This window comes from Physcomitrium patens, chromosome 21 (assembly GCF_059467195.1).
Source record: "Physcomitrium patens ecotype Gransden chromosome 21, ASM5946719v1, whole genome shotgun sequence".
Lineage (NCBI taxonomy): Eukaryota > Viridiplantae > Streptophyta > Bryopsida > Funariales > Funariaceae > Physcomitrium > Physcomitrium patens.
The window spans coordinates 1,544,628-1,567,903 of NC_143430.1; the positions used below are offsets into that span (position 1 = coordinate 1,544,628).

A 23,276-nucleotide genomic window follows, 5' to 3' on the forward strand; every position below is an offset into this window, starting at 1 on the left:
TGATTTTTAAGATCCGTAATCTAGATCTACGGCCTTCATTCATCCAAGAGCCAATCTCATTACCAAGGCTGATGGCTCTTGTAAGTAGTCAAGAAAGCATTTTTTTTTATAAATCTAACTTCACTATTGTATTCAAAACACCTTTTTAAGCTAAGATTGACTACTCACATGCCTCAATCCATGCTCAATTATAATTTTCATGGAAGTTTTTACTTACAAGGATCTTGGTAATTTTTGTGAAATTCTTCAAAATGAGAATTTCATTGCTTCTCTTGTAATTTGAAGGAGAGGTTGCTGCTCTTGTTTTCTTCACTCCACGAGATAAATCCGGTGCTACCATTGCATTAAAAAGACTCCCATTAAGTAGAAGAACCACCATGCCGCTTAAATTTATCGAATTTGGAAAAAAATCCAAAATTACCATTGCTAACTTTCCTAAATATTTTAAAGAATTATAATTCCAACTCCTAAATCATGTGAATGATCATAGATGCATTCATAGGCTTTTAGTCAACCCTTATAGTAATGACTAACAACCTCTAAATTATTAAACTAACTAATTTCCTATTCTAATTTTCTAACTCTTATTACTTTAGTCCTAATTAATCTAATTCAAGGTATTAGACTATGATTTATACCATCAAGGGTTGTAATCCTAAAAATTATATAAAACTAAATTCCACTTATATAAATCCTAATCTAACATATTTAATTATCATAAAATAGGAAAATAATAAAAATTTAAATTTTAGAGTATAATTGAGAGCTCACAACAAGCTATTAGAATAGGCTCCATTGCAATTGAGATTGATGTGAGAGGAAAAATAAGGAAGTTTAGATTGAAAGATGTCTTGCATGTACCCAAGATCAAGAAAAACCTCCTTTTGGTGAATAAATTAGTTTCACATGGTTGTAAGGCGTAATTTGATAAGAATGGGTGCTGTATAAAGACATTGGATAGAGTTAATGTTGCCAAGGGCTTTAGAGATGGCAACCTTTATTTTATGAAGTACAAGATGGTGATTGGAATTAAAGTGGCCGTATTTGTTGAGTTTTCACTTGATCAAGATAAGTTTGGCATTTGGCATCAACACCTTGGTCATTTGAATGTCAAGAGCATGAAGAAACTCCAATCTATGGTAAGTGGCATGGATCTTGGTAAATTTAGTCACAATATTAATATATTTGCAGGTGAAGGTTATATTCAAGGCAAACAATAAAGGGCCTCATTTCCAAGTAGAGTAGCAATACATACCAGTAAGTTGTTGGAGATTGTACATTCGGATGTTTGTGGACCTATGAAGACACCATCAATAGGAGGAATATGATATTTTGTCACATTTATTGATGATTTTTTAAGGAAGATGTGAATTTACATCATCAAATGTAAGAATGAGTGTTTTTTTAGATTCAAGGAGTTTAAAGTAATTAAAAAAAAAGCAATGTGATTGCAAGATCAAAGTGTTGTACATGGATAATGGAGTTGAGTACATGTTAAAGCATTTTGATGAATTTTTGAAGATTCAAGGCATTGCAAGACAAACCTCTACTCCATACACTCTACAACAAAATGGAGTTGCTGAAATAGCAAATCGCACCATTGTGAAGATAGCAAAGAGTATTCTACATGCACAAAACCTTTGATTTGAATATTAGATGGAAACCATGGTAACAACAGTGTATACAAGGAATAGGTGCCTTAAAAGTGCACTCACATCAAAAACTCCCGAAGTAGCTTGGAGTGGAAGGAAACCTTGTATTTCACACATGAGGAGTTTTGGATGCATTCCCTATGCTAAGATACCAGATTGTATGAGGTCCAAATTTAATGCAAAAGGTACAAAATGTGTATTTTTTGGATATTATGAAGGTACCAAGGTATATAGGCTAATAGTTTTGAATACCAAGAAGATCATCAAAAGTCGTGATGTAGAATTTTTGGAACATAAGAGTGCTTGTGAGCAATTGGAGATGTGTCCAAGTAGGAGTAATAGTGTGTTTGTAGATACATCTTTAATTTCAATAAAGAAAGAAGAAGATGATGATGACAATGAAGATGGTGTGAATGAAGATGAAGAGATGAAGAAAGATGCCTCTATAATTTCTAGGACCATCAATGAAGATGTTCAAGATGTTAAAGATGATGATGATGATGAAGAGTATTATCCTTTGAGTGAGAAAAGACAAGGTTTAAGAAAGAAAAAGCTTGGAAGCAAGCATGGAGTGCAGAAGATGAATCTTCTTCAAATGAAAGGAAATATCCTTTGAGAGATAGAAAATAATTTAGTGAATGGTGGAAGAACTACATTTTTTCTCAAGTAAGTGAAGAACATGCCAATGTAGCACTTCTTGCTGATCCATTGAATTTGTGTGATGCAATGAAATGGGAGAAGGCCATGGAAGATGAATACAAATCACTTATAGATAATGGGATATGGAAATTGACTCAACTTCCTCTAAATTGATCTTCAATTGGTTGCAAGTGGGTGTTGAAAACCAAAAGGGATGTAATGGATAATGTTGTGAGATGCAAGGCAAGATTAGTTGCCAAAAGCTACTTACAAGTTGCTAGTATTGATTTCAATGAGAAATTTGTTTCCATAGCCAAATTCACCACCATTATAACCATTGTGACAATTGGAGCAACAATAGACTTGGAGATGCATCAAATGGATGTGAAGATGGCTTTCTTGAATGAAAAGTCCATTGAAACACCTTTGAAAGCCAACTTGTTGTTGATGAAGCTCAAAAATGAAGAATTTGGTTTGGTTGAAGATGAGATGAAAGAAATTCTATACAAGATAGTAGTGGTTGACAAAAAAATGGAGCTTGTCTATGCAGTGAGTGTTATAAGTGAGCACATGTCAAAGGTTGGACCAATCCATTGGGCAACCTCTAAAAGGATCATGAGATATTTAAAAGGCACTTTAAACTTGAAATTGTATCTTGGAGGAAGTAATGTTGCATTACATGGTTATTGTGATGTGGATTGGATTGGAGATGCAAATGATAGAAGATCAATAATGGAATATGTATTTTTTATTAGAGTTGGAGAAATCTCATAGAATTGCAAGAGACAATTAAGATAAATAAGTATTATCATAGATATGATAAAGTAAGAAAGTATTGTTTTAGATAAGTTGCTAATAGTCAAAGGGTAATAAAAGAGTAAAGGGAAGTAACTAAGGTGGCGACTAGGTTAAGAAAGAATCTAGCATTTAGTTCAATGAAGTAGAAATGGATGTAATATCAAAAGGATGGAAGTTACCTCATTGGTTAGCAACTACTACTTGTAAGTAAAAGGTGTTGGAAGTGGGAGGTATGTCATTCCATACTTTTCTTATGTGTAACCTTACTGATTTCTACTTACTTATGTCTTGCTTGGTGTATTTCTTCAATAGATACTCCACAATTTTTATGAATCAAGGCAATCAATATGGCTTTCTTTATCATTAACAAGATACCCATCCACTCAAATCTTAAAAAAACTTCTTTCTAAATATTATTCAAATAAAAGTCTACTCTTGATTATATCTATATCAATAATTAGAAGGTCTATATATTCATTGATAAAAACAAGTAAGAAAAATTGCAGCCAAGCATTACAAAATATATATTTTTTTGGATATGATGAGGAGATAAAAAAAAATATTATTACTTTATTCTATTACAACATAAACTTAAGTTTATCCAAAAAATAAGATTTAATGAAATTCTCATCTTTTCAACATCTCAAATCAATATCCTTTTTCTACCATATATTGTCAATTCAAAATAATCTACATCTTCATTGGAAAAATCAACTTCATTTGATTCTAATAGACTTTACATTTTGGATTCTACTTCTACCACATCTTAATAGTCCATCAATTTATTCAAATATATTGAGCTCTACAATTCACCTGCAATATTGATCAAGTCCGTATCTTCGTCTACAAAAGACATTATATTATTTCCACCAACTACATTTTTACAATCACATAAGTTCAATTTTGCTTCAAAAAAAAGCATCTAGTGTTATTCACATTGCAGAGGATATTAACTTTAGAAAAATAAAAAGTTATTTTTATTGTCAATTCAAAAAAATAAGATTTAATGAAATTCTCATCTTTTCAACATCTCAAATCAATATCCTTTTTCTACCATATATTGTCAATTCAAAAAAATCTACAAATTCTATTACCTTTGTCCATGCCAACTTTCACTTGGTTCACATTCTATAATGGAGTAAGAATGTGATTCTATTATCTAAAATAAAATATGAAAGATATACAATCTATTACTTCAAGTAAATTCCATTACTATCAAATGGCTCTATAAAACAAAGATAATATCCAATGGCCAACCAACAAAATTAAAAGTGTGTTTAGTTGTACAAAGTTATTAGTAAATTGAGGAGCTTGACTATTATGAGATATTTGTCTTAGTAGCAAAATAGAATTCTATTTGCATCATCATTGCTTTAGCTACCAACTCTTACTAGAATATCTAACATCACAATGTAAAGACAATATTTTAAAAATATAACTTTAAAAAATCAGTCTACATGATTACCTCTCAAGAATTTAATCATCATGGCTCAACTAAGATATATAAACTTTAAAAATACATTCATAGACTAAAATAAGGATCAAATACTTATTTTGAAAAAATAGATGATTTTTTGTAATCAAATGGCTTGAACAAGTCAAAAGCTAATTACTTATTGAATTATAGTAGAGATAATAGAAGGAGAGGGGGATGCTCCCTTTCATCTTCTATATCAACAACCTCCTCTTAACAAATAACAGTATTGTTCGATTTAAATAAAGCGATAAAAAAATTCTTAATAAATTCAAGATATTAGATTTGGATTTGCTCAAATTTTATCTTGGAGTAGAATTTATCACATTGGACAAATGTATTTTTCTCATCCAAAAGATTTATATCAAGTCAATTTTTTAAGAATTTGAAATATATGATTGCTATAGCTCATCACTTCCAATACCAAAAGACTTTTACCTAAATAAAGAAAAAACAACTCAATTGATGGACGAAAGACTTTATTGTAAGTTAGTAGGAAAAATCATCTATTTCCTAAATTTTAGAATAGTCATATTATTTATAATAGGATCTATAAGTTAATACATGCATGATTACCATATATTTCATTGAGAAGCAAAAAAACACAATTTGAGATACTTAAGAGGTACAACTAATCACAGTATCAAATATCTTTAAAGTAAAAATCTTGCTATTGTTGAATTTACTAATACAAACTAGGCTAATGACACATACAATTGTAAGTTAATCTTAGCGTATATCTTTAAATCTATAAGAAGATCCATCACTTAGTCTTCTAAAAAGCAATCAATAATCATCACATCTTCAATAAATGCTAAGACCAAGAGAATTGCCAAAGATATCAAAGAAGCAATTTGGCTTCAAACATTGATACATCGAATTACAAGCAATGAATCTAAGTCTATCATCATGTATTATGACCACTATAATTCTTTGAAATCAACAAAAAATCTAGTAAGTCGTACATGTTCTAAACATGTATAAATATGGCAATATTTCATAAGAGAAAATATTTTGACAAATATAGTAAATCTAGCTTACTTAGTAATCAATAACCAATTAACAAATCTTCTCATAAAAATCCTTGAATGTTTGGAATTTCTTTAGTTTTATGATTAAATAAAAGTACAATATCTTAGTGCTTTTGAAAAACTTTGATCAATCTTTATTTTATGCATTAGCCAAGTGGTCCTCTAAATAAAGTGACTTATTTTATATAGGACAAGTTGCTTTGTGTGGTGGACAACTAAAGAAAATAATATAAGATAGTCTACATATATCCTTACTAAATATAATATATAGATATTTTTATTTCAAAACCTAATTTAACGTTAATTGATTTATATTTTTTATCTGTTAATGAGACTATTTGTAGATAATTACAATGATCAATCTTGACAATCTCAAGACCTTGCTATTCAGTTGTTTTAGTAATATATGACTCCCGATGTCTAATTATTCTTTGAAAATGCTACAAGAGAGACAAATAATAAGAAAAATTTAATTTTGGCTACAAAAATTCTTCAAATAATCATATATAGAATAAAAAGAAGAAAACTTGATCAAAAATCATAGATGAGTTAAAAATTTACTATTAGACTTGTTGAATTAGAAGCCTTAAATAGATATATTGACTAAAGAAGAATATTTTTAATCATTGCTCCAACTCTATTCATAAATTTTTGCACAAACATGAATGTTAGCCATAGGAATAGAAGAAAAGACTCCCACTACATGAAAAATGGAAGGAAGAAGGCATTAGTAATATTTTACAATTCCATCCTTGATTCTAAGGATATAATGAAGACACTTGAAACTTACTACAAAAATTTGATTTCCAATCTCTTGGTTGAAATACACCACAAGAAGGTGATACTTCTCACACTCTTGCCTACAAAAGGATTGCCCAACTTCAACCATCATCACTACTTTTAAGGAAGAATAGATGATCATATACAAGGAGGGCTTTAGAATAGACAGATAGAGAACTCCCCGCAACCAAGATTGAAAAGATAATCCTCTCCATCTTAGAATATATCACCAGTGCTGAAGGTGAGAAAGGATGTTGCAATATTTATTATTTTATCTTGAGGTAATTTTTAGTTAGGTAACTGCAATAGTCACTAGTAGCCAAACTGTTAGGTTATCTCACACCGAGTATAAGTAAAAGACTGTACAAGATCTCTCTCTGCGTATATGCATAATATAATGGTTTTTATTTTTAAGATAAACAAGTATATATATATATATATATATATACATCCAAAATTATTCTGTTTTATCAACAGAATATTAAATGCCAAAAAGCTAGAGGTGCGAATCTTAAGACCATGACTCCAACCACATACAAGCAAACATCCAAGAACAAATTGAAGCATGAAACCTAAAGAAATGAGTTGTGTTTATTGTCCTATGATTAGGACTCTAAGAGAGTAACAAGGATTGGTCGTCCCGAGAGGAGTACCTGACTGTCAAAAAGATTATGGTAAACGGTGCAATGAAGCTTGTGCATCTCAGCAAGCTTGGTCATCGTGTGCAATGAAAGAGCATCAGCAACTCCGCCATGAGCCAGATTCTCTCGCATCTGTGAGCGTTTTTAGGATCTTCTACGAAAAAAAGTGTTTGTAATTTCGAATTTTTAAGTTTGGAAATATTATGCTGATTTAAGTGCAGGTGTATGAGAGCACATTCTCTAACGGCGCCTGAATTCTCGTTCCCTCTGCGAGCGGTTGTCCCCATTTTTTTACGTGTAAAGTGGTCTTTATATTTATATTTGTGGGACGAGGTGAGCGGTCAAAAAATTTAGATTGTTCGATTGGTCGAACTTGCGACGACTTAATTCGAAAAGTCAACTCAAGAGTCCATTTTCACGAGGTGGTTTTTAGAAAGAAAAGAAAAGAAAAGAAAGATACATATTTATACGATGTTACTTTCTTTAATTATTTTTGTTGGTTTTTATCTTGTAAAATTAGAAATAATTCATAATTAAGTATATTGTAGAATTTTAACAATACTGGGTCAACATAAAGAATTGTAATTGCACCTATGGTTATTTTTTAGCAAAAACTTAATACAAAAATGACTCTCATCAAAAACTCTCTTTCTTTTTTCTTTTTTTCTTTCTTGTATCAATTTAATAAATATTCTCTTTTACAATAGTATGTATAGAGATTTTAATTTCCTCAAAAATGGGATCATTATAATAATAGAAGCTAGAAGAGAAGATATGTACTTGTCCAATTCTTTACTTGTAAATTGGGTCTCCAAAGACGCCCCTACCTTGCCCCTACTGTTGCCCCTCCCTTTCTTCTTAACACTCATTTATTTATTCTTTTCCTCCCTTAAATCAATGAATCAAAACCAACCAAGACAAAAACCACACATTCTAGAATTGAATCCAAAAATATCTTTCAAGTCTAACAATAAAGTTCAATCCAGTTTCTAAAACTATTTCTCCAAAAAAACTTCTTTTCTTTTCCTTTCAAGTCAGAAGTTCTTCAAAATCTATGAATCGTCAACCCATTCTCCTCCATTCGCCTCATCCTCCTCCTCCAAGGCCCCCAAAAGAAAACCATGACTTGGGGTGAATGTCAACAATCGTGCCATGTTCCTCTCGATTCTTCCATGTCTTCGCGGTCATTGGCTGCGTCGCGGCGGCGATCTCGACGTCGGAGTTGCAACGACTACAGCGCGAGGATCGTCGATTCAATATCCGGAATGTTCCACAGTACCCAATTCATTCGATGAGAAACCGGACAACGCGTCATGTGATGCACTTGATGACGTGCTTATTCACGAACTCATTGAGTGCAGGTTGCGAGGGATCGATGAGCTGTGTGGCCATGCAATCGACGACGCTCCCCGCATGCATCTCGTTTCGTGATCGCATATTGCCAATTCTGCCATGTACCCCCGTTTGCGGTGATTTCACAATTGCGTGAAGCATGCCCTGGTGCTTGGAGTGAGTTGTCGAGGAATCCATCTTTATGGGGCTTCGGCCTTCGCCCTGCACAGTGTTTAGCGTATCCTGAGCTGACCGTGAGGACATCACCGAGGATTTTGTTTCTTTCATCCACCGATCCCCAGTGGACACTCTGCGTTATATTTCAGTGGCAAGACGAACCTTCTCGATGGTTTGTGGAAGAAGCATTCTGAATAGTTGTTGGGGAGATAAATTCCATACGGTGAATAATGGACACAGTTTGAAAGGATCTAGGTGAAATTGGGAAAGTTTTGGGGAGGAGCGTGAATTTTCGTGGGACAAGCGTGTTGACTCTAAATGATTAAACATACAGTCGAGGAGATGCAGCAGAGGAAATAACTATTTGATCAGGCAATCCATCCACCATGGCCTACTTTCAGCACATGGCAACATTCCTAGACCGAGTCGCAGAGTTGACACCACATCAAAGTCGATCTTTCAGTCTGCACATTGCTTGTGGACCAATGGGATGCTGCCGACAGGGAGCCCCTCGTAGAATCTTCTCACCGGCACAGAATCAAAAAAATAATTTATAACTACTAGGCTAGAAATCTATTTCCAGTGTAGCCCATGGTAAAAAGCACGCGCAGATTGGTGGTAAGTGGAACCATATCGGTGGTTATGCAGAGCCAGATTGGTGGTAACTAAAACCAGATCGATGGTGTACATCCTATCGGGCATGCCCAGGTGCTTTTGAACACTATGTGGGAAAGTTTATAAAAAAAGAGTGAAAAAAACGGTTCACACCTCCTTGTACTGTGCGAAAGTCCCAGTCAAGTCTTACAAACAAGTCGGTAGTTGGTCAAATCCAGTGGTGGTGCATAGGAAATTCTATCACAGTATCCACCAATTGCATTAACAATCCAGAATTGTGAGAATGCAAGACATTTAATTACATCACAAAATTCCACATTGTAGTCAGTTATCAAGGTGGTGCCTCCCCCAATCCGCGAATGTATCTGCCTAAATTGAAAGGAAATCCATTGTTGTGGATGTTCCACTCATACGAAGACCTGATGCACCAACACGGCGTGTTGTTGATGAGGAGGAACTGCTGTAGAACTCAGTATGCAGGCTGTGCAAGAACCCTGCGAACATTCTGGAAAATCAGACTATGACGTGGAGGAGAAACCAAAGTCTTGATCAATCACAGGGGGGTGTACCCCATAATGTATCCATGTGAATATGCTTCGATCGTCTAGATTGCATCAATGTGATCGATAGATAAGTGCATCGAAGCAGTAACTAGTTGTCGAAGTGAAATATCCAATCCATACACATAATCCTATGAAATTAAGCTCAGCTCTGATTTGACGGGTACTTCTCTTCAGTGCATGGTGGGCATTTTCAAACCACTAAAGTAGACACCTCTTGCGAGAATGACTTATCGTATGAGCATGTACATATCGAAGTGTTCCTTAAGATTCAATTCTTACCTCAGGTTTGGGGCTGCCGCTAAGGGTAAACGATTTCTGCAATTTCTTCAAACCACTAGTTTGTGCATGTAATGAACTTCCACAACGAGTATGTAGGAATTTCCACAATAAATCTCCAACATAAATAACACCCAACCTCAGACCTTACGGCATCACCTTGAGATTTCAAGAAGTCTGAAAAGAACATCCATCCTACATTGCTCTTGACGAATCTCTTCCACCAGCAATGTTAAAAAACATTGTCACCTTGAAAAATAGATGGCTTTGATACATCCTCAGACTTGCAAACAGGGTTTTAATGGCTTTGTACCCTGAACCCCGGTCCATCCTTTTGCTAGTGTTAAGAAAAGTGCTAAGTAACCTGAATAAGGCCTTACTGTAATTAGAATACAAAGACAATGAGTACGCTGAACTAGGCGGTTACTACTCCCCTGGCTGTGAATGTGAATGACGTTCGATAATAAGATTTTGAGGAGGCAATTGCCAAGTGCACATTCTGTGCCTGTGAACAACCTATTACTAACAGCAACATTGCTGAGCAGGTCATGAGGCAAACCATGATCAAATCAAATCTAAGAGGGTAATAGAGAAGACCAATTGGTATAACTGAGAAGGAAACTGTACACTATTGCAGTAGCTCCTAGCTAACTGGAGCGTAGTGCCGCTTTGGAGATACGGACACTACACCAACCCCAGGTTCGGTGAATTTGTACCTGTATGACAGACGAGTAGTTTAGCAACCTAACGGACTTCCAATGACTTCGCATAAGTAACCACCTAGACCTGCCTAAATGAACTTGGCATCACAACAGTTAACGTTTAGTGTTTCAAATCAAAAACAAAAAGAGATCATCTGATTGGACCACATGAGCCGCACGCACAATCACAGTAAAAGGCTGAGAGATTTGTAAGGGGGGGAATGAGCTGTGTAGTCCTGAGAGTAATGAATATACCCATGGCTGAGAAGGAAGTTCCTGACCGCCAATGGGAGAGAAGGACCACCCTTACTGTGCCGCCCAACACCTGGAGGATTGTGCGACAAAAAATGAATATCAGGACAAAACTCGAGTTCATTTTTTATTCAAAAAGTTCGAATACTATCACACCAAGTTCGTCGAGATGGAATAATGATCATCCTGTTGACATAAACCCGATCGTCAATAACAGCAGGCCGGCCTTCCTTGATTGGGTATCGATTATAAACTGAAACTAGGTCTGAGGAAATAAAACCTGTTATGACGGAGAGCTCGTTTTTCACAACGGCTCGTGAAGCCGCTAATGGTGACGAATGTTCCTCCTTGCTATTTAGCTCCTTGACACCTGACCCTTGTCCTTTCACTTCTAAGGGTGGGCCTGGCACCCGCTGTGATCTGTAAATAAAAGCTCGGTCCTTTGCCAACTCTTTCTCAAGATGAGTAAGCCGTTCTTGTAGAGCCATAACTGCTTCTGTTGCGTGTAAACCGTGAAGATCAATCGACCAGATACTGGCCGTTCCACCTACTTAAACCAAAAGAAAAACAAGAGAACCATAAGAATCACCTCAATATTCAACATACAGGTCTTTGCACATGACCAGAGATGCAAAGAACAAGCTAAATTACAGACAGCTCTGCTCCATCGAAAACTCCAAATTTCAAGAAAAATGCCATAATTCACCTCTCAGATTTCGCAGTTAAAATTATTTTCCATAAGAGTTTTCTCACATTGAAACAGAAAAAACATTCGGAGCCCGACTAACCCGCATTCCTGGAATAAAGAATTTCCTCCGCAGCTTGCGCATGCCCCAGCTCCGCAGTTTTCCAGTTTTCGTGCGCTTCTCGAGAGAACAGCTTCGCATCAGCGTGATCCCCAGCCATGTAGGCATTATGCGCATTCCTAGCATACTTTCCCCGAGCCCTGTATAGAAATAACCATTTCAGCTTCTAACCGACCTTCCTGAGGAAACATTACACGATCAAAAACTAAAACAAAACACGACAGTACCCAACAATACCTGCACACTTGCTCCTTTACCCCAGTAAACCCAAGAATAAAATCAAAATCATGGCCCGCGCCAAACCCTCGCGTACCGGCTCAGCCGCAATGCCTCTCTCCGAAACTTCAAATACACATCGTTCTCCTCGCACTCCATTGCCTCAGCAGGACGCAATCCATCACCAGTTGAACCATCTTTGCCACCTTCCCTTTCAACTGGAGCCGACTTCAGTCCGGCCATAGCATCCAGCTGCCCACTGGCCATGGCCTCGTCCCCGTCCACGGCCTGCAGCACGTCCCGTAGCAACAAATCATCCGCCCAGTCATATTGCTCGCGCAATCTAGCAACCGCTACGTCCTCCTGGCTCAAACTCGTCTCACTCGCTCCTCCTCTAGTGGGTAGCCCCTTGCTGACCACACTCACAGACGGCGTTTTCAACCTTGCACGCCGTGCTTCCCCACGTCCTCACTCTGCTGTCTCGCGCCTTGTAATGACGGGAAGGGATCCTCGTAGACAGATTCGGAACCTTTTTGCATCAGGCGCGTCAGCGACGCCCACCCCTGAGGCTTCTCCACCCAAGCTCTACAATAAAAAAAATTACTATGCAAAAACATCGACATGGACAGGGACGACCACCTGCATTCGTCTTGTGTAGGACGTCTGCTTCCAGTGGCTACCGGCTGCTGGAGCACTCCCCAAGACTGTCAAACCTGTTGAAAGCCCACTGCCAGGCGTTCAACGAATTGCGAACCTTCCGATTTTGGATGGCCAGCGCTTGACGGTTGTAGTCGAAATGGTATTTTCTCCGATGCTGTGAAAGACTACTTTTGATTCGTTCGGAGAAGACAAGTATGAGCCTTACATCTATGTTCCTATTTCTGTACTATCTTAGAAATAAGATCAGCTATTTCCTCTTTCATGAAGTTAGGGTCTACAAATATTGTGGAGGTCAACTCAAGTTGATTTTTGTGCACAATGAGATGCTTTCGGACCTAGGTTCCGAAGACGTTCAGTTGACAGATGAGACTCGGCATCATTGATTGACATAATCGTTGATCATATAAGTTCGATTTCCACATTGATATTTAGTGCTTCACCTTCAAAATATCTTTTTCCTGAACATCTCTTGTGAGTGCCTCCAGGTATCCAAACACTATCATGATGTATACAAGGTCATCGAAAATCTAACGAAGAGAAAATCCGTGTCCACAGCAGGACTCAGGAAAACCATACTTTCATATTTTTGATAAACTAATGGAAGTGTTCATTAGCGAAGCACGCAGCAAGAAAACTTGCAAATTGTCCAAGTTTTGAATTCATAGCAAAGGTTGCAAACAATCATAACAACCTCAAGGTAGTAAGGTCCCAAATTCCTGAACATGCCGAGATACAAACGTTAGTTAGTATCAGCTCTAGCAACAAGGTGGGTGGAAGTCTAACATTTTCTGGAATTGAAAACCAACTCCATGATTCGTTTCAGCTTCCACTACATTCCCTACTGCGAACATTCGTCACGCTGCTGAAAAGCACGCCGCATGTTTTTGAGCATTCTGTCAAAACCTGAGAACAAAATTTGAGTTCACTGAGTTGGATATCAGCACGAAGAAATGGTTCATAGTTTATGATTACCGTCTTTCAAACTACCTACAATATCAACTGAAGAAGATATAAGAAATAGGTTGCAAAATTAGAATTCTCCTATAAGAGTTCTCAAAACATCACATACCTTGTGCTGAACGTATGCGCGATTAAGATGCCAACAAACCAAAAAATGGCTTGAAAGTACCACTGCAAAGGCGTTAAAATCAACCAGACAACTCAGACATTCGTGCTACTCGCAGTGATCTTTAAAGTTTCACGAATGCGCGAAGGGATAAGAACCCATGGTCTGTTGTTGGTATCTACGCCCACAGACTCGAAGGATAACTGGTATTGACCAACTGGAAATGATGCAACATCCAGATTGCAAGAGGAAAACCCTTTTCCTTTTTGATCCATGATAAACCTAGTAAAACTCCTTCCAAAAGCCCCGGCTTTCTTTGCAGATCCTTTGACACCCTTACGTGAGAAAGTATCCTCTTTTAAAGTAGGCAGAAATAATAGCTCTTGCTCAAGTTTGATGGCATCCTGGACATCGTCACACGTGGCCCGTTGCACAAGTTTTTCAACTAGAGAAAAGTCTATAAGAGACTGGTTGGAAGCTTGGCCTTCATGCCACCCCAGCTTCCAATCTGCGTACAAGTCTTCTTCTACGAGCGAGGCGCTCTCAACACCGTGAAAAGAGAGGACACAAAAGAGGGAAGAAATTCTTGAAGAGATTCCCACAGGCACGTTAGTAAGCTGAGCGCAAATACTCAGAAGAAGAGAAGAACCTTGTTTCACAGAGAGTTCAGTGACCTCTTCACCTCCAGTTTGGGCTACGAACAATTCCACAGCTGCACGCGGCCTGCTTGTTCACCACAAACACAAGGTATGAAGAATTTTCGAAGCCAAAACCTCAAAAATGGCAGTTCACACGATGGGGAATATACTTTACATAGGACACGAAACATTTCCATTGATTATGATAAAATTTGTCGAACAAAACAACATCCAAGTAATTATGTCAAAGACTCAACCACCTGAGCAACTGGTCATAACGAAGAGTTATGCTACAACGAATTTTAAGATTCATGTTATATTTTTGACACCAAAAAGAAAACATGAAAGCAAGGAAATACCTTGTGCAAAAAAAGTATTTTGGAATGGGGAATGGAAGTTGTGAACATTCTCCAATCAATAGCTGTAAGAAGCGCAGAGGTTCCACAGGAACATCCTGGAGGCTGCTTTGCTGTTTCAATACGGGACTCCCTCTCTCTAGCCTGCTGATTATCTTGATGGCCCAACCACAGACTTTAACGATGGCACCACGAGGGCAGCCTCCAACAAGGGAATCTTCTGACTCATTGTTGGTTCCAATCCAAGTCTGCAAAAGGTCTAAACCTTCAAAACCATTAATGTGTTTCAAGCGAAAGTGGAGATTCTGAACGGTAGGATGGCCCCTGACGTTGTCAGCGGAAGTTGAACCCACCGTAAACACAGCGTAGGTACAAAAGCTAATCAACGAGCAGTTAATCGCGGCTTCGCAAAGACATTCAAGGCTCTCTTCATCCAGGCCTAGGAACGATAATCCAAGGATATCCAGCTCTTTGCTGAGATGCATCAGTTGAGTACATATTATAGAGGCCCTCGCTTTCGCGCTTTTAAAAGTGGACTGAATTCGCCGATCATATATGTTGTCGAAAACAGCACAATCAACACCAGAAGACTCGAAAGCTGGAACTGCGCAATCCATATTCATATCAACTGCGGGTTTGGTTGTATTTGGCAGGCTGTGGCTTGATAATACTAGATTTAAAATTTGGAGGATGTCAGTAACAGATTGTACCATACGAAGACGAATCGAAACAAACCATCGCTGAAATTCAAACGTCCTTTCAGAGCATACTCCAGCTGCAAGGACACTCCCTACTTGACGAAGAAGAGGGATGGCTTTCGCAGCAGCATCGCCAAATTTAAGAGTGAAATTATCACCTTGGTCCTTTGGTTCCGGAACTGCGCTGTTCATGTAACCTGTGTCAATATCCATGAGCTTCTCAGTATCATTTACTGCGCTAGTTGGTACTGGACTATCAGAAGACCTCAGATGTTCCTTGTTGCAGAATCCAACTGTCCTTTCAGCAGTTGCCAAAAGAGAGAGGCTTAAAAGCCAAAGGTAGCAACCTTCTGAGTGAACCTTTCTTGTGAGTTCGTCGACAAGAGTATAAACGGGTGACCAGAATCCATTTGTCGCTGCCTCCGAAGCTACTTTATAAGCTACCCAAACTTCTCCAATTTTGCTCATCTGATCAATACATTTGGTGATGTAGCTTTCGATGTTCTTTCTGTCATTAGAACTTCTCCCACTTAAACTCCAAATTCTAAGTAGTGGGGGAAGAGTGGCTCTTAAAATGTGACATGCAGAATCATCCCCGGAAACTTGTTTCGTCAGGTCCAGAAGTTTTGGAAGAATAATACAAGCTGAATTTGAATCCATTCCTGTAGTCCCTGCTCCTCTAACCCCTGCATACATGCAATGGCAAAGAGACAACACAAACTCTAATTCAACTTCCAGACCACTACCCACAGATTCGCTTTCTCGCAGAGACACCTTCGGTTCTGTGCTTTCCTTGCTATCCGTATCCATCGAAGTTACTGCCTCTTGCTTGCCAATCAGCAATCTTACATCCTGCACGTACTTCTGTGTGGCTGCTTTAATCAATGAAGAAATTGAGTCCAAAATCATGGGTAAGACCTCGGGACAGCTCTGCATAAGCCGCGCAACGAGTCTGGTTATAACTTGAAGCCTTGTGGGATCAAAATCGTTCTTCGTCTCCTGAATCTCGCCTCCTGTTACCTTGTTTCTATCAATCAACGCGGTGGAACCTTCTAACGCCAGTGTATCGCATAACAATAATCCTACCCTTGCTGCAAAGTTCATGTTACTTTGAGGAATTCTGGATAAGTTTTTGCTTATCGAGTTGCCATTGTACATAATTTGTTCTCCTTCTGAGACCTCCTTAGTGAACTCCCTCCCGAGTGTCGGTTTGTCAGCATCTGGGTAGTCACTCCCTGCCAAAAACCTGAGGAAACCAAGCTCACATCCAAAGGATCCCAAGCATTCAAGAGCTGCTCGCCTCAATGACCCAGCATATTGCAGAAGATTTAACTCAACGGTCAACAGCAGGCGAAACAACTCGCTTCTGTCTACCACTCTTACGAAATGGCCCGATAGCTGCAAAACGATAAAATATGTTGATACAGATCCGAAAGATGCAAATAAACTAAAAGTTTTGCAGCACGTCCAAAGCAGATTGTCCACAACGTTTCCTCTCCCCATCACCACATAACAGCATCTACAGAATTCTACTCTAACTATACATGGATTTCGTGCACCCAACGCCAATGACGTGAAATGCAGGAATGCTGCTAATTGAGTCCACGTCTGAACAGCAAAGTACAAACACAAACCTTCTGGAGGACATTGAATGCTAAAACTCGAAGTGCTGGAGCTGCGGCGGTATCCTCTGCAACAGAAAGAAGAATAGAAAAGTTCCAGTTCCTCGAGACTAAGGATCTAGCAGCTTGGGACGCTAGTTTGGAAAGGCAGTGAAGAGCAACAGCACGGACCGCGGCACGAGGATCCGAGCTCACGTACGCAAACAGCAACTCGACCTGCAATTGACCTGCCCACTTTAATATCAACAGGAGGTGGCATTGCAAGACTCACTAGCAAACAAAAGATCGGGTGAGGGACTATCAACTTCAGCCCACAACAGACCTGAAAGCAAGGTTTATCCAGTTATGAATAAGCTAGCGAGGAATAATCGATATAAAAGTGAGTACCATCACAGAAACCATTATACCTGGGCTTATGAAAAATTCTTACATAACACTCCACAGTAATTCAGATTTAGATGAGAAAATCTGTAGTGGACATAGAGGCCACACGATGCTGATATAGGTAACAGAAAACTATCCAAGAAAATTTCATGCAAAGGAAGTAGGTTGGAAGAATAAAGGCCTCAATACAAGTGATAGTAATTCCAAAGCTACATCTTCGTTCATCAAGCAAGATAGTAAAGTTAAAGAAATTCTACCTGTCTCTCAATAGTGAAAATTGAATTGAGTGCAAGCATCGTAAGTGAGGTGAGCATTGCCGACACAATATCTGTAGTGGGCAAACGCAGCATCAAAGATTCTCCTGCCTGCACATTATCATCAACATTAAGACCAAATTGAAGCTTCCAGAGAAATGTGACAAAATAAATAAACAAACACACAGATAGATACCACAAACCCCTTCAAGCGACAGAGAAAAAACCCTCTGACGTTCTTAGTTGTTAGAAGATTAACATTGGGTCAGAACACAAACCTCATGGGCTTTAAATGCGAGGTGAGGAGATACTCCAAGCTTAGAGAACACTCTAATTGCAGAGAGTTTCGTCGCCGGAGAAGACCCCATCGCATTCGCGATTTCCACAACTTTCTCCAAGACAATCTCTGCAAAACTTAATGACAACTCGCACAGACATCCCATAGCAAAGAGTGCCGCCTCTACCTGATGAGTGTCAAATATCACAGAACAGATAGCTTATGGATCAGATAAATATCTCCCAAACTGTTAATTACGCCAAATGAGCTGATGAAAATTAAAGGGACACGACAAACGTATGCGGGACATTTCTAGAACTTATAAATAAATACAAATAACATATTAGTACGTTTAAAATATCTGAAAGATACACAATGAGCTGCAAAGGCAGACAAAGAGACTGTCCTTGCAATACAAGTTGTCATTTTAAAAGATTTTACTGCGCATATATGAAGAGTTCACAAATTTTTCAGAAGGATGCGTTTATTGACCTCCTTCTGATGAGGTGACTCGAGGGCCTCGATGACTAGCCGTTGCACATCCAAACTGTCAGCCGCAATCTCCCCCAGGCAGCCTAACATCCTCAAAGCTAACGCCCTAGCCACCACATCACCGCTGTCCATCACAGATTTCACCCTTTTCAACACTTCTTGGTAATTAGCAATCCTCTCTTTTTTGAACAACCCGGTGCCATCACGTCGTCCTCTTCGTCGTATACTCTTGGAAACGAGAAAAAAGGCCTTCAGTATACATAGCCGGGTAAAGTTGTTTCCAGTTCGGAACGAGTCAGCGAGACGTTGCACCATTGCATTAGCGAAGGTTTTGTCCTGGCCATCAACAAGTTTGTAGAGGGTGGCAGTTTCTACAGAGGAGATTGGCTCATCATTCCACCACAGCATCCGCGGCCCTGTCTTCAGAATTGCTTCACAAGGTGCACCTGTGGAATCCCACACTACACTTTTACAATTTATCGAATACTGCGCTAGAAATAAACCAGAAACAGAGAACAAAACCATATCCACTCTATATCTCCATACATTCCACCAGATGAACTTATGTATCCATCTCATCCAATCCGCAACCCCGATCAGAGCAGTGATACAATTAAGGAGAAAATATCAAAACGCGTCATATATTGGTGGCGAATAGTCCAGACCTTTCGCACATCGCTTCATCATACACGCCGTCAAAATTAGCTTGTTCCACAGGAAACATTACACAAATTCCTAGGAAGCAACCACAATGTTTCCCTGACACTCTACTTCTGTCGCCAAGTAAGAGTGATCCGTCAGACCACGAAGCTTAAAATTTGGGCCAACCTAGAATAACACAAAGTGCAAGAGCAAACCTGGTCTGGTAAGACGCAAGCCGCGTTCGAGCTCCACGTTCCAAATGATGGCTTTGGCAGCAGCAATATCAGGCAGGCCATTCGCGGAAGGGGCACCGGGCACCCCGCTCGCACCCAATTGCTCCCCCATCGCCCTAGTTCAATCACCAAGAACCTCTCAAAGGCTCAAGTCTCGGCACTGCGCCTTCCGAATAAACCCATCTGCTCCTTCCAATCAAAACATGCCGAAAAGCACACACACACCGAACTCAAATTACTCTCTGCATCACGCCCTCCACCGCCTCCACATGCAGAGTGCTCGATCCACAGGGAGGGCTATCGGTTGAAACCATGTAGAGCTGGATCATTTTCAGAATCGTGAAGGTATACGATGCATCCTCAGCATGACATTGTTGATGATTGCCGCACCTGTGATCATCTGGTGCAGATAAGCGCATCAACTGCCCGATCTCCCGTTCGAACAAATCTCTAGGGATGCTGCGGAAACGCAGCCTTCACTCATGAACCCTGACGAAACACCGCTATTTCTATCACGGAATTTCAGACATAGCCGTTCCTTGTGGACGAGAGCCTCCCCACCGCGGACCGGGACCTGACTCTGTAATTTCCCCTCTATAACCAGCCTCGGATGTAAAGTCAGCTGACTCTCATATCGATGTACGAATCGTCTCAGTTGAAAATATCATCCTTCCAGGAGCGGATGAAAAACTGATCTTCGTCTTGGTGTAACTCGTAATTTAAATCTGACGACAAATTTAGTTTAAATTGAAAAAACTGTTTAATTTCAATTAAAGGCCTAGAACTGTTTAATTAAACAAATACATATATTTACAACTGAGGTCATTATTTGTGGGATGTGAAATTTAATGATAAGTACTACAAGTTGAAAGACATGAATATTTATCAAAACCAATAAAATCAGGTTTGAAGAATAAAATAAATTAGAAAAAGCATGAATAATCAGTCACCATTACATAATTCACATATATGTATATATACATATGTGTGTGTATACCATGTGTGTGGGTTTTGATGCCTCTTTTTATTACTTAAAAAAATTCTATTATAGAAAAACAAAGTGTGAGAATTTCTATTTTCAATTTATTGTTTCTCTTATCTCTTGACTCAAATGTTTCTAGAAACTTGTTGCCTGTACAGAGGTACAGTCTTCAGACCCAACTGTGTTGATTTGTGTTTATCAGCACCGATTTTCTGTGGCAATCTACGTTTGTTCAATTTATGTTTACCAGCAAACTGTAGGGTGTGCTCAAGGTGGGAGTTGCCAGAGTGTTGCCGAAGTGGTAGATGTCTTCACTGTATGTGTTCATGTAGAGAGATCTGCACTGAACAGATAATAGTGGTTATGATTTCCACAGTAATTGTCATGAAATCTATGTAATGAGTCTTTAGAATTGTGCTACGGAGCTGCGACGGGTCCAGTTTCTAAACCACAAAGGTCCTAGTCTAGTGCAAGTTTGGTTTAATATTCTGAAACTGAATTTCCACCACCCCAGTTTCCTCGGGGTGCAGACATTGTCGTTAATCTCGTTGCGAAATGCTGCAGCGAAGTTCAAAGCATTGTGTGCAATATCTGCATGCGGTAGGAACTCTGGTCTTGAATCGAATGATCATGTCATTAAGCAAAGGAATTTTTACTAGTGTGTCCCAAAACTAGGTCAATCACCTGTGACGATGAGACCCACCTATTGATCAGTCGTAGAATCAGAACTGTGTATCTGAACCCACACGCCTTTCCCAGCCACCTTTCTCTGGATTGGCCATAGAAGATAGTGGCTCTCCGGTGCCACAATTGAATTCGGCGGTGCCGTGACTGTGGTCTGATACATCCCCCTCCTCCCTAATTCAACCGGCTCCGTAATATTTAGCTTCAGCATCCGCTGTCCCTGTGAGAAGGAGTGCGTTGTGAACGGCGAACTAAGCAAGTTGAGTTCGAAATCACCCGTGCGATTGACCACTGTGAACACCGCCGTGAAGGTCAACGAGTATCTGATCCTCTTTGTGGTGAGGTTGAAGATCGAAGGCCGGATGTCCTCGTAGCTGGAGGAAGAATCCATGAATCAAATTAAACACGAATGGATTCATGATTAGAGATGTTGGCAGGTGTGAAAAGCAAAATGAAGGGTTTAGAAGAGAAGTGTACAAGAGAGGAGAACATCATTGACTTACCAGGTGATGGGTTTCAAATACAAAGAGATGAGTAGAAGGGTGGTAATTGTCGGCAGTTTACCTCGGATCTAGATAAGGGGGATCGAAGGCTTCAACTCGAAGTTCCGTGGGGAAGTCACCGGAGAATGTGTAATACTGGTGCGTGTTGCTCCCTGCAACGATAATGCGCCCGTCGGAGAGGAGATTGGCAGTGGAATGATACATTCTGGCAATGGTTGTGGCTTTCAGAACATGAAACCTTGCTTTGGCATTGTCGGGTGAGTATGTAACCGGCGAGTAGGCAGGGTTAGTGGCTTTGTTCCAGCCTTGAGATCCATTTTGAGCGCCGTTTATGATAAGCACGTCGGCAGTAGGAAGGATGACCATGTCACCCATGACGCGCCGGATGGGCATTGTCTCCATGACCCACTGCGGATCATCGGAGCTTGTTGCAACAATCCGACCGCATGTTTCAGACGCTGGAGAGTCCCTGCCCTTGGACTTACTATTCGCCCCATTGTGTGCACCTCCACAAACTAGCACCTCTGCAACCGTAAAATCATCGTCATGTCGCAAAGGTAACATCACTGATGACCCAGCGGAGGGATAGTTCCTTGGCTCACCCGGAATGGTCGGATACTTCCTCAGAACCTTGTGACGCCGGTAATCTAATAGGATGGCGTCTCGATTGGCGAAGATGAACAGGTTTCCGTCGGGCAACAAGTGCACGAAAGGGTACAAGTTGTCATTCTGCGCATCCTTGGTCTCATTCAAGAAGTTCAGCTCATATGATCCTTCACGGGACTTCCTTTTCGGAACGAACTCGTACGAGTATGACTCGATGCCTCCAACAACAATCTGGCGTCCGTCGGGGAGCAGTTGGTTAGTAGAATACCATCGCTTGTCTTTGAGATTCTCGGTATCCGACTCCATCCAATCGCATCCTCCATCTGGTCCACACGGGTCCAGGAGACGAACCTTGCGCATCCCATCAAAGTCGCCGCCTGTCTGCACAAGCGTGCCATTTGCGAAGAACTGTCCTGAAGAGCACCATGTGTCCGTGATGATGGTAAGCGGTCGCACTTTCCCAGATACTGGGTCCAGCATTACCGAGTGCGCACTGCAATCGTGTTTCAGCACACGATCCTGCGGGTTGTTGCGGCAATACCCGTTCGTGAAGTTAATCTCGGACAATCCAATGTTGGTTCTATCTAGAAAGATGACAGAGTCGTAGAAATTCACCGCAGTGTGCATAGATGCTATCCCAGCATTTGCCGTCAAAACTCTCCATTTACCATTGTAGGCGTTAACAGTAGCTACGTCCAATTTCAACAGAAACAAAAGATTGACCGTCCAGAACCTTAGAATTGTGGAGAAACAACTGGAACTAGCTGCTACCCTCATCCTCGCAGATGGGTACTAAACTCAAGCTTGCAAATCCGGTGGCAAATGCAGGGGGGCCTCTCTATTTACCCACAGCATTCCTCAAAGAATCTGCTCCAGTAACATTCCTATGCAATAACCTAAAAACATAATCAGCACTTATATCTGGGTTTAGGCCGAAAGTTCAAGCCAGATCCGTGACCTCAACAACCTTACGTGTAATTGTGATTGTTGTAGGTTGAAAAATAAGATCATTTAACCAAGATGCTCATTAAAATGACAAGTAGCATATTGACGAAGACTCCTGAGAAAAAACTAAGACCGTCAGAATTTCACGTTTTCTTGTAGTTGGGCCTAAGTTTTTAGTATTTTAACGAACCTGCCAAAATTAGTGATCATCTGATTGAGAAAGAAGTCACAACTGCATGGGAGTGCACGTCGGCAGCTCGTGAGTCAGTGAGATCTCGTGA

General features: G+C 39.7%; 3 protein-coding genes across 5 annotated transcripts; all 3 read right to left on the reverse strand.

Moving 5' to 3' along the window:
* Positions 1–10,194: 10,194 nt before the first annotated feature.
* On the reverse strand, positions 10,195–13,003 carry LOC112274202 (polyadenylate-binding protein-interacting protein 7). Its single transcript, XM_090245964.1, has 7 exons — positions 12,931–13,003; positions 12,634–12,666; positions 12,051–12,420; positions 11,720–11,877; positions 11,212–11,481; positions 10,935–11,004; positions 10,195–10,694 (listed from the first exon to the last, which is right to left on the reverse strand). Exons 1-7 carry the CDS (start codon positions 13,001–13,003, stop codon positions 10,622–10,624), a joined length of 1,047 nt encoding a protein of 348 aa, XP_090102090.1. The 3' UTR covers positions 10,195–10,621.
* A 220-nt stretch (positions 13,004–13,223) lies between these two features.
* LOC112274201 (uncharacterized) lies at positions 13,224–19,773 on the reverse strand. 3 transcript variants are annotated; one of them, XM_024503461.2, is made up of 9 exons: positions 19,666–19,773; positions 19,258–19,458; positions 18,401–18,846; positions 17,910–18,095; positions 17,635–17,742; positions 17,006–17,209; positions 14,677–16,769; positions 13,683–14,402; positions 13,224–13,516 (listed from the first exon to the last, which is right to left on the reverse strand). In XM_024503461.2, the coding sequence occupies exons 2-8, from the start codon at positions 19,385–19,387 to the stop codon at positions 13,775–13,777; spliced, it is 3,795 nt and encodes a 1,264-aa protein (XP_024359229.1). In that variant the 5' UTR covers positions 19,388–19,458; positions 19,666–19,773; the 3' UTR covers positions 13,224–13,516; positions 13,683–13,774. The 3 variants fall into 3 exon arrangements, with proteins under 3 accessions (XP_024359229.1, XP_024359231.1, XP_024359227.1); XM_024503463.2 differs by having other exon boundaries at positions 14,677–15,568; positions 15,719–16,769; positions 19,258–19,757; XM_024503459.2 differs by having other exon boundaries at positions 19,258–19,757.
* A 1,099-nt stretch (positions 19,774–20,872) lies between these two features.
* On the reverse strand, positions 20,873–23,128 carry LOC112274573 (aldehyde oxidase GLOX). The gene is made up of 2 exons (XM_024504241.3): positions 21,506–23,128; positions 20,873–21,315 (listed from the first exon to the last, which is right to left on the reverse strand). Exons 1-2 carry the CDS (start codon positions 22,825–22,827, stop codon positions 20,961–20,963), a joined length of 1,677 nt encoding a protein of 558 aa, XP_024360009.2. The 5' UTR covers positions 22,828–23,128; the 3' UTR covers positions 20,873–20,960.
* Between the last annotated feature and the right edge of the window lie 148 nt (positions 23,129–23,276).